The 15,598-nt window shown below is 42.3% G+C and overlaps 1 protein-coding gene across 2 annotated transcripts in view; it reads right to left on the minus strand.

Annotated features, from left to right (window-relative positions):
- Positions 1 to 1,314: 1,314 nt before the first annotated feature.
- Positions 1,315 to 15,598, minus strand: part of LOC147451772 (homogentisate solanesyltransferase, chloroplastic-like) — a 64,422-nt gene continuing 50,138 nt past the window's right edge. The window contains exons 8-11 of one of the 2 annotated variants that reach the window (XR_015188823.1): positions 2,246 to 2,308; positions 2,106 to 2,138; positions 1,865 to 2,030; positions 1,315 to 1,788 (exon numbers count right to left, since the gene is read on the minus strand). Coding sequence is in view for 1 of the 2 variants with exons in the window: in XM_086517638.1 (XP_086373764.1) it covers positions 1,746 to 1,788; positions 1,981 to 2,030; positions 2,106 to 2,138; positions 2,246 to 2,308 (189 nt within the window). In the remaining variant the exon portion in view is untranslated. The remainder of the gene's footprint in view (positions 1,789 to 1,864; positions 2,031 to 2,105; positions 2,139 to 2,245; positions 2,309 to 15,598) is intronic. The other variant, XM_086517638.1, reaches the window with a different exon arrangement.

Here is a 15,598-nt window from a genome sequence, read left to right on the forward strand (position 1 = left end):
ATTAATCAAAATATCATTGCATGCACTTCAAAACAATGAATAGGGGAAATCATGTACAACCAGAGCACCAAAATATGCATGGCAAATATCTTATTCAAAACAAAGAAGAAGAAGAAAGTAATCATTAAGGGGAGAAATCAAAGCAAGCGACGGCATACATTGTCGTGGCAAAGATCAAAGGAAGAAGCTGCCAACAACTATGACTATATAAATACATTCTCTAGCTTTTATTTTTGCCTTACAACTCGGTCTCGATCTTTATATATGTACTCAAGGGGAGGTCTTCGCTGGCAACAGCCTTCTTGTGTCTTGCAACTAAGTCTATAATGGCATTCTCTAGCATTTTTTTTGCCTTACATTTTGTCAGAGATAGATTGATAGATATGCTAAATTGTTTTGATTGAACGAATTCCATTGCATGAAGCCGATGGCACATAAGAAAGAGAAAAAGAGGGAAGTAGAGAAAGGAGGGAGAAGGTGTTGAAAAGGGGGGAAAGGCAAGAGGTAAAAATAGGAGGGAAATGAAGGCAGTGGAGAGGTTTTTTAAAAAAAATCTTTTGCCAACGATAGATAATTTCTTGCAGTAAGAGTATCTCATAATTGGTACTTATATTAGACTATCTTTCAAACAAAAATAATTTAGAAATTCAAAAGTAATTTTGAAGATGAAGGTTCTGTAATGAAGCTCTTCCCTCACTGGCTAAGAGCATTCACTCTTTAAACACTAAAAAAAACAAACTTATGTCTACATGTACTCAGAGAGAGAGAGAGAGAGAGAGAGAGAGAGACGGAACAGAAAAATGACAGGTTCATTAAATCCTATGCACTACATTTCTTAGAGGTGAGGGATCAAAGGTTTTTTTTTCCAAGTGCATGGACTCCGTAACCGAACTTTAGCGGAGAGCTTGCAGTAGAACCAAGCATAGGCTAGCAATGTGAACTTTCCCAGGTACATATGAAGCCTTTCAATCAGACATTATACATCAAGGCCAAAGATATTCGTTATTCAAAGCAGCAGAGTTTCGTTTAGTTTCGCCGTCTCACTTATATGGCAATTTCTGCAAAATTTTAGTACCCTGAGGAAATAATACTTTAGTCATAGCTGGAATTGAGCTTTATGATTTACATGCAATCACAGGTGCTACTTTAATAGCTTGACAACAAACAAGAAAACATTCTTGTTTGAAGTTTGGAGATGGTCAGAAAACTTCAACAAGTTTTGGGTCTTTTGACACCAGCTTGTGACGACATTCAGCGAACCCATTTATTGAATATAGGGAGGTATATAATCTGTAAAAAATGATACACAAGAGAAAAAGCTAACAACTTAGCATTCATATTAACCCCTTGCAACTGAAATAACTTTTGTAATTTTGTGAGTACCTTGGTGTTGTTCAACTCACAAAATTGGGTAGGCTATGATTTCGCTAATGTCCCTGTTCACTGCTCGAGAAAACTGGCTTTCTTGGCCTTGGTTTTAAGGTCAACCAATGACACAACAGGGATTCATGCCAAAACCTAAGATAATTACCAAGATTTCTAGCTGAAGTGCCCAACTATTAACCTTGAAAATTAAGGCCCAATGAAATTACAACAAGGATTTCTCGATTTCAATTCCGAAATTTACACTACAAACTGGGATATGTGAGCACTGTCCCTGTTCAAAATCTTCAATGGTATTCCCAATGAGTATCGCAGTCGAAGGCTAGCCACTCCCAGGCCCTCTGCAAGCTGCCATCACCTGCTCAAGCTAATCTTGGCCTCACACTCAATGAATTGCAGCTTCCTCTGCAGAAAAAATCTTTATTCAAAAATGGTAAATGCGGCACGTTGACCGTTGGCATACACATGATCATATCTTAACTTGCTTCTTTATCATGCAGGCCTGGGTTTTCGGATGCTTTTAATCCTCCAAAGTTGTAAAATAGAACGGATTACTCAGCTCTCTCAAAACGTCAGATGAAAGGAAACATGGCATACTCAGCATAAAAGAGGTTCCAAATGAACCTATAGTACACAGCAATTGCTTCCTGCCATACACCAAATGAATAACATTAGAAGTTCTTTCCCTACCCTGTAAGCATAATTACAGGAAAAGTAATTACCTTACTGTACTTAGATGCGTCCAAAAGCCATGTCTGCAGGGTGAACCAACCAATATGTGAGTTCAGAGGCAACACTCACACAGAAAATCAAAACACGACAACACCAGTAAAAATATTTGATCATAAAGGTAAGAAAAGACCTGATATATGAGAGCAGCTGACAGCAGGGAATGGCTCACCACCATAAAACCTTTTCTAAAAACCTGCAAAATTGGTATTTTAGTTTTGAGCATTCACATTCCATACGTGGTAAAAAAAACTTGGAAGTCCTGATCAATTCTTTGGCTATTGTAGATTCATTCAAACAGAGAAGTCTAAAACCATATCACAATTGTACTTTCCCACTAACCAATGAGTTTTGTTGTATCGTATGACATCCAGCTGACAAGACATCTTGTATATAGTTTTGTCTCTTAGGCAAGTTCTCTTTTGCCTTCACAAGACCTTGATAGAATCTCTCCTGGGTAGTAGCATCTTCAGGCCTTGGATGAGTTTTGTTTGCACTGGGGCCTGTCGCCTAAACCTTGGGAAAACAAAGGGCATGATCCTTCATGCCTCTGGACAGATCAGGACTAGAGCTGTCTTCACACTAGCAAGGTGGTGCTGAGTTGAGATCGTTGACTCCTATGTACATTTGGTAGTTACTTTCACTAGCCTCCCATGACATCTTCGGGCCTGGGATGAGTTTTGAGGGGCCTCACAATGAACCTAGGGAAAACCAAGGTCATGATCTTCTAGACCTCTGAGCCAGTGTGACATGAAATGTTTCGGGGTTTCGGACTTTCAGAAATGTTTCGTTTCACAGCTCAAAAAAAGCGAAACACAGGTTTCGTTTTACATATATGTACATATAATCATACATTGAATATACGTGCAAATTCACCTATCAAGACATGTGAAATACCAAAATCTAGATGTGAGACTTGAGTCACCAGTGAACAAGGTAAGTTAGCAGCCAGCTGCAGCAACGTACGTGTAATGTCATAATAATCAATATCTAATTCTCCTAAATGATTTTCTCATATTAAACTGATCATTTAATGTGGGGAAGTGCCAAGGGAGAAAAAGCTAGAATATTGGTTAAGCTAGCAGACCGGCCACAGTAGGGATCCAAAGGAGGGAAAATAGGGATCCAAAGGGGGGGGCCATCTGCAAAAGAGCCATGTGAAACAATGGGCCAAAAAGACCCTAAGGTTCAGCCCATTAAGACTTCCAAAATGCTAAGGTTCCAAAATTCAAAGGTTGTGTCCAAAGGTCAACCCTAGGGAAAATTGGATGCTTAGTGTGTGCCCTAAAAGTCTTTTCACATCCCTACATGGGAGGGGGCGAGCCCCAAAGGTAGGAGATGAGAGAGAAAGCCACACACACACACACAGGCTCCCTTTACACAAAGGGAATGAGGGACACATGTCAGCTCCCTAGGCCAGATGCCCACAAGGTGTGCCCAATTCCTATTGGAAGACCCTTGAAGTGGACCAATGAGAATTAAGCTAGAGTAAATCTAGTTTAATTAATTTAAAAACATTTAATAAAAGAAACCAATGAGAATTAAGTCTCCTAAAAGACTATTGGGCAGTCTCCCAAGGGGTCCAATGAGCATTCAGGAGCCCCATGGCTTGCCTGATTCCTATTGGCCAGGAGGCAAAGGGGTCCAATGAGAGTTTAGTTTAATTATTTAATTACCTAAAGCTCTCACAAAAGGGGAAAGGGGGACACATGTCAGAAGGCTATCACTTATGCTGCTTAATTCCTATTGGCTTGACCTGGGGAGGTCCAATGAGGCAAAAGCCAGAACTATTTAGCAGCTAGGGCTCGCCCAAGAGAGAGGGGGGGCTGATTTTTGCTTGGCATTGACACACACACACACACACTTGACCATGTGTGAAGGAAGAATACTCTATCTCCTCCCAAGCTTTAATGGAGAGCTCATCACCTACTCCAAGCTTGTGAGATAGAAGCCTACATCAACACTCTCTTGGCATGTGGATGCAAATCCAACCAAGAGCCAAGCTTCAATGCATGCTCATCTTCTCTACCAAGCTAATTACTAAGCTAAGCTATGCTAATATGAGTGATTATGTGAGGAGATGTACATCTTTCTCGTAAGATACTTCTTTTTCCTCTCAATCTACTCTCATACCCTGCTAGCTCTCACCATCTTCGAAGGTGTGTGAGGTCTTGGGTCTGAGAACGGGGATAATTCAAGTTGTGTTTGATTAAGTGTTTTGCTTGGTGTATGAAGCTTCCATCTTCATTGCACTAGCTAGTCTTGAAGGAACACAAAGAATTGTATTGTACAATGTCTCTCTTGATGGGAGAAACCATAATACAAAGCCTTTTGGAGGGGGGACCGGCTCCATGCAAATCCGGTCCTCAACTATTGTCAATAGCTTAATTGCTCTCTCTTTTGAAAGTATTGTCGATGCTATCTAACTAGGTGTTATGCTTTTTGTTGCTCTCTCTCCACCCAAGCACTCTTGTAATTCTCATTAGGAATCTATTCTAATGAAATGCCCACTATGTTCATGCTAATTTCCGCTACACATAAGATTTTAGGCCATTAAATGTTACATTGGTATCAGAGCTCAAGGTTTCTCTTTTCTTGCTCAAGAAGGGAGGTCCTCAAGCTAGCTACAAATGGTTGGTATTATTAATTGCCTGTGAGTAAGTAGAATAGGGATTTTTCAGCCTTGCAGTGCGCCTGCCTTTGTGCAGTTAACGGGGCATCACCGTCGAGAGCTATGGTCTTAATAGTGGAGTCCTACGGGGCTTGCCTACGGCTTAACCACTATTGAGCTATTAGAAGCTTGACAGGAGCCGGTGCTGTCTTGGTGTCGAAAGACCCTCTCTTCTATTCCTTGCAATTAATGGTATTCGAGCCGCGGGTACAATAGCTTGAGTGCTTTTTCTAAAGGGGTAAAGAGGAGTAGCAACTAGGGCTTGAAGTGCCAAAGTACACCTAAAAAGTTTACACCTAAAAGTTGTTAGAATGGCTGACAATAGTAAAGAGAGTGAAATTAATGTTGATAACTTTGATTTTGCTCATGAGCAAGCTACTAATGATGCTTCAATGCTTGTTAACTATCTTGTTTCTAGGCTTCAACAAGCCATGGGCAATCCATCTCTCCAAAGTGAAGTGCAACGGCAGCTCCGTGCTCACGGGATTCTCCAAGCTCATCACCATGACGAGAGAACACCTAGGAAGCCTCCTTGTGAGACTACCAAAAGAGGTCTCTCTCCGATTCGGGAAGAAGAAGAGAATCCATATGAAGGGCTCAAGAACTTACTTCTTGATGATGCATCTCCTTCCCAAAGGAGAACTCAAGAGCCTCCACCGAAGGAACGAGAAAGAAGCGAATCTCCCGCCACCTCGGCGGAGATGGCTCCACGAAGACGGCGGGCTAAACGCTCTCCATCACCACCAAAGCGGAGAAGACCATCATATTCTTCTCCTCACCACAATTCAAAGAGGGATGATAAAAAGCAAGAGAAGAAAAAGGCGAGAAAGAGGACACCCTCTTCTCCATCTTCTTCATCCTCTTCCTCTTATGAAAGCTATGGTGAAGACGACAAAGATCAAGACAAGAAAAAGGCGAGAAAGAGGTCACCCTCTTCTCCACCTTCTTCAAATTCTTCACCTTCTGAAGAAAGTGATGGTGCAACTTTTGAACCATCAAAAAGAAGAGGCCATAGGAAATCCTATGCCGCATGGAAGAGGTCGTCCAAGCTGAAGAAATTCAAAGAGGGAGGGAAGAGCATCTCTTTCCTTACCTATGATGGCACCTTCGGTGCTACAGACAAAGTTTTGGCCTTTATCCAGCAATTCGATGCGGCGTTTGGAGATGAGGGCTTCACGGAGTCCTCTAAGCTACGCCATGTAGCTATGCACTTTCAAAAGTCCGCCAGACAATGGTGGTCTAGCCTACGAGCTAACGGTGAAGCTCCACGAACATGGAAGGCTTTAAGAGCTTCCATTATGAAGCAGTTTTTGGCCACCAATGCCAAAGACAAAGTACTCACCGAATGGCGAAGCTTAAAGCTCTCTCCCAATGAATCCATCCACAAATATGTAGACAAGTTTTGGGACCTACAACTCAAAGCCACTGTCTTCAAAAAGTTGGATTTTGGAGAGCAAAAGCAACAATTTTGTGCGGGCTTAACCGAAGAAATGGCGGAGTATGTCAACTCCCAAAGGCCACGTACCATATCGGCGGTAATACACCATACTATGGTGGCCTCGCGAATCAATTTCCAAACGGGGGGTAAAAGAAATAATAAGCCCCCGGAAAACAAGGGTTCCAATGAGCCTAAGGGGAAGGACAATGTCCAAAAGTCTCCTAAGGGCAATTCCAACAAAGCTAAAGAGAAGGGAGTTTACAAAGGAAAGAATAAACTCTCTCCTGAAGAGCTTGAGCGTTATCGTAAAGATAACCGGTGTTTCAAGTGCGGCGAACAAGGGCATGCGTACCGCGCTTGTCCCCAAAAGAACAACCGCCAAGATCCTCCTAGAGCTTCTTTGGTTGAAATCCAAGAGGAGGAGATTCATCAAACTCACCACAAAGGATCTCCTCTATGCCATGCTTGGGGAAAGGTAAGAGAACATGATGCTTTTATTCTCTTTGACCCTGGTTCTACTCACAATTTCATATCTATGGAGTTAGCCACCAAGCTAGGCATACAATCCTACGAGATGGGAGATATCCTACCCGCAGACAGTGCCTTCAAGGGGCAAGAAGCTTCAGTCACTCCCTTAATCGGGAAATTGAGGCTTCATGTCCAAGGCTATGTGGACAAAGAGGACTTCTTTATCTCTCCTCTCAAGCATGAGGATGTAATCCTAGGGGCACCATGGTTTGACCGCCTGGCTGCCGATATTAAATTTCCTGAAAGGAGAATCTCCTTTAAGTTCAGGGAAAAGGACATGTATATAGATGCTAAGGAGATGGGTAACACCATCCCCATTGTACATACACCAGCTTTCAACAAGTCAATAAAGAGCTCTATTTCCGTGTACATGATTTTTGTTAAAGATTCTCAAAATGAACCTAATGCTTTAACAAAAGAAAATAAAAGCAACCAAAAGGAATTAGAGTTATTCAATTTTCTCAAGGGGTTTCAAGATGTTTTTATTGACGACATCCCTTGTGAGCTACCTCCTAAACGAGGTAATGACGACCATGCAATTGAACTTCTTCCAGGAAGTTCACCGCCTAACAAACCTCCTTATAGAGTTTCTCAAGCTCAACAAGAGGAGATTATGCGGCAAGTGCATGAGTTAGTTGAGAAGGGCATGGTTAGGCCTAGCTCATCTCCATTTTGCTCACCTGTGCTATTAGTGCAAAAGAAAGACGGCACATATCGTATGTGTGTCGACTATAGAGCACTAAATAGGATCACTATCAAGAATAGGTTTCCCGTTCCACGGGTAGAAGACCTATTTGATAAGCTACAAGGATCGACCTACTTCAGTAGGATTGACCTAAAAAGTGGCTATCATCAAATAAGGATAGTTGATCAAGACATTGTAAAGACCGCATTTCGTACTACATTTGGTCTTTACGAATACATTGTCATGCCTTTTGGCTTGACTAATGCACCAGCCACATTCAACCGCTTGATGGAGAAGCTGTTCAGGCCTCATCGAACCTTCACTGGAGTGTTCTTTGATGATATTATCATCTACTCTAATTCATTGGAGGAACACAAGCAACACCTCCAGGTAATATTTCAAGTTTTAAGAGAGAATAAACTTTATGTTAATCGAAAGAAAAGTGAATTTTTCTTGCAAGAGATTCAATATTTAGGTCACATTATCTCTCAAGATGGAATCCAAATGGATCCATCCAAGTTAGAGGTAATAAAAGGATGGCCTAAACCAAGGAATCTTCATGAACTAAGAAGCTTTATAGGTATGTGTGCATACTATAGACGCTTCATAGAAAAGTTCTCACGAATTGCGGGACCATTACATGACCTAACAAAGAAAAATGTTAGGTATACGTGGTCTGCTAAGGAGAACAATGCTTTCGAAAAGCTTAAAGAAAAGCTTATCTCTCAACCTGTGCTTACACTACCGATCTCTCAAAACCATTTGAGGTCCAATGTGATGCTTGTGGTGATTGCCTTGGGCTGTTCTACTCCAAGAAGGGCACGCCATAGGCTATGAGAGTCGAAGGCTCGACCCTGTTGAGCAAGCTCTAGGCATATACGAAAAAGAACTCCTTGCAGTTCTACATGCCTTAGACTCATGGAAGCACTATTTATTGGGGACTCCTTTCATTCTGCGAACGGATCACCAAAGTCTTAAGTACTTCATGACGCAGACCAAGCTTTCCGACAAACAAATGAGGTGGGCAAATTTCCTTTCGCAATTTCATTTTCATATTGCTCACATTGCTGGCAAGCATAATCAAGTAGCCGATGCACTCTCAAGACGACCGAGGGTGAATGCGGTTTCCATAGCAACTCACAATGATCTATCTTCAATGATAGATGAGTATGCTATTGATCCCGATTTTAGAGATGTGATTTCAGCCCTTGCATTAGGGAAGAAAGAAGAACCATTTACTTTACAAGATGGTTATCTTCTCTATGGCAATAGACTATGCGTTACTAACTCACTACGTGAGAAAGTAATGTATGAATCTCATGCTCCCCCATATGCGGGGCATAGAGGGATTCAGTCTACCCTAAAGGGAATTGAAACATATTTCTATTGGCCTACCATGAAAGTGAACATACACGAGTATGTTTCCAAATGTGTGGTATGTCAAAAGACAAAATTTGATAGAGGGAAGCAACTTGGATTGCTTCAACCCTTGCCAATCCCTAATTCACCTTGGGAGAGCATATCCATGGATTTTATCTTTGGATTGCCTAAGTCTATCCATGGGAATACGGGAATATGGACGATAGTAGACAGGTTCAGTAAACAAGCTCATTTTATACCTGTCAAAAAGACTATCAAAGCCCATCAAATGGCAACCCTCTTCATTTCACAAATTTTCAAGTACCATGGCTTGCCAATGTCCATAGTGTCGGATAGAGATCCTAGAATGACCAGTAATTTCTGGAAGGGTCTCTTTGAGAATTTAGGAACAAGGCTAAACTTCTCTTCGGCCTATCATCCACAAACTGATGGCCAAAGTGAAATAGCTAACCTAACCATTCTCGATCTACTAAAAGCCTATGTAACGGAAGTAGATCAAAGATCCCAATGGGAGAAGTACTTACCTTTAGTAGAGTATGCTTACAATAACACTGTACATACTTCCACAGGAAAAGCACCTTTCGAGGTAATTGAGGGAAGATCAAAAAGTCCCTTGCTACTTAAGGTACATGGGAAGATCTTCGCTGCAGATGAGTATAGCCGAGACCTACAAGAATCTTTCCAAAAGATTAAGGATGCTATCTCTATCTCACAGCAAAGACAAAAGGCTGCTGCTGACAAGCACAGAAGAGCCCAAGCCTTTAAAGAAAACGATTGGTCTTGTTAAAGTTTCCCAAGGCTCGATTAAGGCACACGACGGGCAAGAATCCTACGGGCCACCAAAAGTACTATGCTAAACTAGCAAAAAGGTACTATGGTCCCTTCCAGATTCTTAGGCCAATCAATGAGATGGCCTATCAACTTAAGTTGCCCAATCATTGGCTCATACACAATGCTTTTCATGTGAGCCTCTTAAAGCCTTACAAAGGAGAGCCACCTCAAGAACCAACTATTGAAGACCCACCGGAGATCGAGGACCACGAGGAGGTGCTGCAGCCCGAGTCCATTCTCCGACATGAAGACAAGGTATTAAGAGGCCGTAAGACTATCCGACGATATCTTATTAAGTTTAAGAATTATCCTTTTGAAGATGCTAGATGGATTCAAGGCATACAATTAAAGGATAACCTAAACCTTGTCAATGCTTACAATGCTTCCCAAGAGTAAGCAAATGTACAAAATGTTAAAAATGAACAAAAATTTTTGTCTTATAAGACTCTCTTTTTCTTTATTTGTGCACAAAAATGAAGTAGTATGCATGCTTAGATCAAGTTTGCGGAGACGACGTCTCCCAAACACCAAGTAGAGCTTGTCACTCTACTATGGAAGACTGATAGGACTAATGTGCAGACATGCTTGCGGCAGCCTCAGGCTCTCAAGCGCCAAATGGACTAGTCATCCATTATGGAATGATGTCGTAGGGTAACATAGGGATCCTCTACCCGCTAAGAAAAGGACTCATGCATATGATTTATCTTCTCTACACCATAGTCGAGGACGACTATGATTTCAAGAGAGAGGTAATGTCATAATAATCAATATCTAATTCTCCTAAATGATTTTCTCATATTAAATTGATCATTTAATGTGGGGAAGTGCCAAGGGAGAAAAAGCTAGAATATTGGTTAAGCTAGCAGACCGGCCACAGTAGGGATCCAAAGGAGGGAAAATAGGGATCCAAAGGGGGGGGCCATCTGCAAAAGAGCCATGTGAAACAATGGGCCAAAAAGACCCTAAGGTTCAGCCCATTAAGACTTCCAAAATGCTAAGGTTCCAAAATTCAAAGGTTGTGTCCAAAGGTCAACCCTAGGGAAAATTGGATGCTTAGTGTGTGCCCTAAAAGTCTTTTCACATCCCTACATGGGAGGGGGCGAGCCCCAAAGGTAGGAGATGAGAGAGAAAGCCACACACACACACACAGGCTCCCTTTACACAAAGGGAATGAGGGACACATGTCAGCTCCCTAGGCCAGATGCCCACAAGGTGTGCCCAATTCCTATTGGAAGACCCTTGAAGTGGACCAATGAGAATTAAGCTAGAGTAAATCTAGTTTAATTAATTTAAAAACATTTAATAAAAGAAACCAATGAGAATTAAGTCTCCTAAAAGACTATTGGGCAGTCTCCCAAGGGGTCCAATGAGCATTCAGGAGCCCCATGGCTTGCCTGATTCCTATTGGCCAGGAGGCAAAGGGGTCCAATGAGAGTTTAGTTTAATTATTTAATTACCTAAAGCTCTCACAAAAGGGGAAAGGGGGACACATGTCAGAAGGCTATCACTTATGCTGCTTAATTCCTATTGGCTTGACCTGGGGAGGTCCAATGAGGCAAAAGCCAGACCTATTTAGCAGCTAGGGCTCGCCCAAGAGAGAGGGGGGGCTGATTTTTGCTTGGCATTGACACACACACACACACACTTGACCATGTGTGAAGGAAGAATACTCTATCTCCTCCCAAGCTTTAATGGAGAGCTCATCACCTACTCCAAGCTTGTGAGATAGAAGCCTACATCAACACTCTCTTGGCATGTGGATGCAAATCCAACCAAGAGCCAAGCTTCAATGCATGCTCATCTTCTCTACCAAGCTAATTACTAAGCTAAGCTATGCTAATATGAGTGATTATGTGAGGAGATGTACATCTTTCTCGTAAGATACTTCTTTTTCCTCTCAATCTACTCTCATACCCTGCTAGCTCTCACCATCTTCGAAGGTGTGTGAGGTCTTGGGTCTGAGAACGGGATAATTCAAGTTGTGTTTGATTAAGTGTTTTGCTTGGTGTATGAAGCTTCCATCTTCATTGCACTAGCTAGTCTTGAAGGAACACAAAGAATTGTATTGTACAATGTCTCTCTTGATGGGAGAAACCATAATACAAAGCCTTTTGGAGGGGGGACCGGCTCCATGCAAATCCGGTCCTCAACTATTGTCAATAGCTTAATTGCTCTCTCTTTTGAAAGTATTGTCGATGCTATCTAACTAGGTGTTATGCTTTTTGTTGCTCTCTCTCCACCCAAGCACTCTTGTAATTCTCATTAGGAATCTATTCTAATGAAATGCCCACTATGTTCATGCTAATTTCCGCTACACATAAGATTTTAGGCCATTAAATGTTACATTGGTATCAGAGCTCAAGGTTTCTCTTTTCTTGCTCAAGAAGGGAGGTCCTCAAGCTAGCTACAAATGGTTGGTATTATTAATTGCCTGTGAGTAAGTAGAATAGGGATTTTTCAGCCTTGCAGTGCGCCTGCCTTTGTGCAGTTAACGGGGCATCACCGTCGAGAGCTATGGTCTTAATAGTGGAGTCCTACGGGGCTTGCCTACGGCTTAACCACTATTGAGCTATTAGAAGCTTGACAGGAGCCGGTGCTGTCTTGGTGTCGAAAGACCCTCTCTTCTATTCCTTGCAATTAATGGTATTCGAGCCGCGGGTACAATAGCTTGAGTGCTTTTTCTAAAGGGGTAAAGAGGAGTAGCAACTAGGGCTTGAAGTGCCAAAGTACACCTAAAAAGTTTACACCTAAAAGTTGTTAGAATGGCTGACAATAGTAAAGAGAGTGAAATTAATGTTGATAACTTTGATTTTGCTCATGAGCAAGCTACTAATGATGCTTCAATGCTTGTTAACTATCTTGTTTCTAGGCTTCAACAAGCCATGGGCAATCCATCTCTCCAAAGTGAAGTGCAACGGCAGCTCCGTGCTCACGGGATTCTCCAAGCTCATCACCATGACGAGAGAACACCTAGGAAGCCTCCTTGTGAGACTACCAAAAGAGGTCTCTCTCCGATTCGGGAAGAAGAAGAGAATCCATATGAAGGGCTCAAGAACTTACTTCTTGATGATGCATCTCCTTCCCAAAGGAGAACTCAAGAGCCTCCACCGAAGGAACGAGAAAGAAGCGAGTCTCCCGCCACCTCGGCGGAGATGGCTCCACGAAGACGGCGGGCTAAACGCTCTCCATCACCACCAAAGCGGAGAAGACCATCATATTCTTCTCCTCACCACAATTCAAAGAGGGATGATAAAAAGCAAGAGAAGAAAAAGGCGAGAAAGAGGACACCCTCTTCTCCATCTTCTTCATCCTCTTCCTCTTATGAAAGCTATGGTGAAGACGACAAAGATCAAGACAAGAAAAAGGCGAGAAAGAGGTCACCCTCTTCTCCACCTTCTTCAAATTCTTCACCTTCTGAAGAAAGTGATGGTGCAACTTTTGAACCATCAAAAAGAAGAGGCCATAGGAAATCCTATGCCGCATGGAAGAGGTCGTCCAAGCTGAAGAAATTCAAAGAGGGAGGGAAGAGCATCTCTTTCCTTACCTATGATGGCACCTTCGGTGCTACAGACAAAGTTTTGGCCTTTATCCAGCAATTCGATGCGGCGTTTGGAGATGAGGGCTTCACGGAGTCCTCTAAGCTACGCCATGTAGCTATGCACTTTCAAAAGTCCGCCAGACAATGGTGGTCTAGCCTACGAGCTAACGGTGAAGCTCCACGAACATGGAAGGCTTTAAGAGCTTCCATTATGAAGCAGTTTTTGGCCACCAATGCCAAAGACAAAGTACTCACCGAATGGCGAAGCTTAAAGCTCTCTCCCAATGAATCCATCCACAAATATGTAGACAAGTTTTGGGACCTACAACTCAAAGCCACTGTCTTCAAAAAGTTGGATTTTGGAGAGCAAAAGCAACAATTTTGTGCGGGCTTAACCGAAGAAATGGCGGAGTATGTCAACTCCCAAAGGCCACGTACCATATCGGCGGTAATACACCATACTATGGTGGCCTCGCGAATCAATTTCCAAACGGGGGGTAAAAGAAATAATAAGCCCCCGGAAAACAAGGGTTCCAATGAGCCTAAGGGGAAGGACAATGTCCAAAAGTCTCCTAAGGGCAATTCCAACAAAGCTAAAGAGAAGGGAGTTTACAAAGGAAAGAATAAACTCTCTCCTGAAGAGCTTGAGCGTTATCGTAAAGATAACCGGTGTTTCAAGTGCGGCGAACAAGGGCATGCGTACCGCGCTTGTCCCCAAAAGAACAACCGCCAAGATCCTCCTAGAGCTTCTTTGGTTGAAATCCAAGAGGAGGAGATTCATCAAACTCACCACAAAGGATCTCCTCTATGCCATGCTTGGGGAAAGGTAAGAGAACATGATGCTTTTATTCTCTTTGACCCTGGTTCTACTCACAATTTCATATCTATGGAGTTAGCCACCAAGCTAGGCATACAATCCTACGAGATGGGAGATATCCTACCCGCAGACAGTGCCTTCAAGGGGCAAGAAGCTTCAGTCACTCCCTTAATCGGGAAATTGAGGCTTCATGTCCAAGGCTATGTGGACAAAGAGGACTTCTTTATCTCTCCTCTCAAGCATGAGGATGTAATCCTAGGGGCACCATGGTTTGACCGCCTGGCTGCCGATATTAAATTTCCTGAAAGGAGAATCTCCTTTAAGTTCAGGGAAAAGGACATGTATATAGATGCTAAGGAGATGGGTAACACCATCCCCATTGTACATACACCAGCTTTCAACAAGTCAATAAAGAGCTCTATTTCCGTGTACATGATTTTTGTTAAAGATTCTCAAAATGAACCTAATGCTTTAACAAAAGAAAATAAAAGCAACCAAAAGGAATTAGAGTTATTCAATTTTCTCAAGGGGTTTCAAGATGTTTTTATTGACGACATCCCTTGTGAGCTACCTCCTAAACGAGGTAATGACGACCATGCAATTGAACTTCTTCCAGGAAGTTCACCGCCTAACAAACCTCCTTATAGAGTTTCTCAAGCTCAACAAGAGGAGATTATGCGGCAAGTGCATGAGTTAGTTGAGAAGGGCATGGTTAGGCCTAGCTCATCTCCATTTTGCTCACCTGTGCTATTAGTGCAAAAGAAAGACGGCACATATCGTATGTGTGTCGACTATAGAGCACTAAATAGGATCACTATCAAGAATAGGTTTCCCGTTCCACGGGTAGAAGACCTATTTGATAAGCTACAAGGATCGACCTACTTCAGTAGGATTGACCTAAAAAGTGGCTATCATCAAATAAGGATAGTTGATCAAGACATTGTAAAGACCGCATTTCGTACTACATTTGGTCTTTACGAATACATTGTCATGCCTTTTGGCTTGACTAATGCACCAGCCACATTCAACCGCTTGATGGAGAAGCTGTTCAGGCCTCATCGAACCTTCACTGGAGTGTTCTTTGATGATATTATCATCTACTCTAATTCATTGGAGGAACACAAGCAACACCTCCAGGTAATATTTCAAGTTTTAAGAGAGAATAAACTTTATGTTAATCGAAAGAAAAGTGAATTTTTCTTGCAAGAGATTCAATATTTAGGTCACATTATCTCTCAAGATGGAATCCAAATGGATCCATCCAAGTTAGAGGTAATAAAAGGATGGCCTAAACCAAGGAATCTTCATGAACTAAGAAGCTTTATAGGTATGTGTGCATACTATAGACGCTTCATAGAAAAGTTCTCACGAATTGCGGGACCATTACATGACCTAACAAAGAAAAATGTTAGGTATACGTGGTCTGCTAAGGAGAACAATGCTTTCGAAAAGCTTAAAGAAAAGCTTATCTCTCAACCTGTGCTTACACTACCGGATCTCTCAAAACCATTTGAGGTCCAATGTGATGCTTGTGGTGATTGCCTTGGGCTGTTCTACTCCAAGAAGGGCACGCCATAGGCTATGAGAGTCGAAGGCTC

This window comes from Adiantum capillus-veneris, chromosome 8 (assembly GCF_014529385.1).
Source record: "Adiantum capillus-veneris isolate H3 chromosome 8, ASM1452938v2, whole genome shotgun sequence".
In the NCBI taxonomy this organism is placed as follows: domain Eukaryota; kingdom Viridiplantae; phylum Streptophyta; class Polypodiopsida; order Polypodiales; family Pteridaceae; genus Adiantum; species Adiantum capillus-veneris.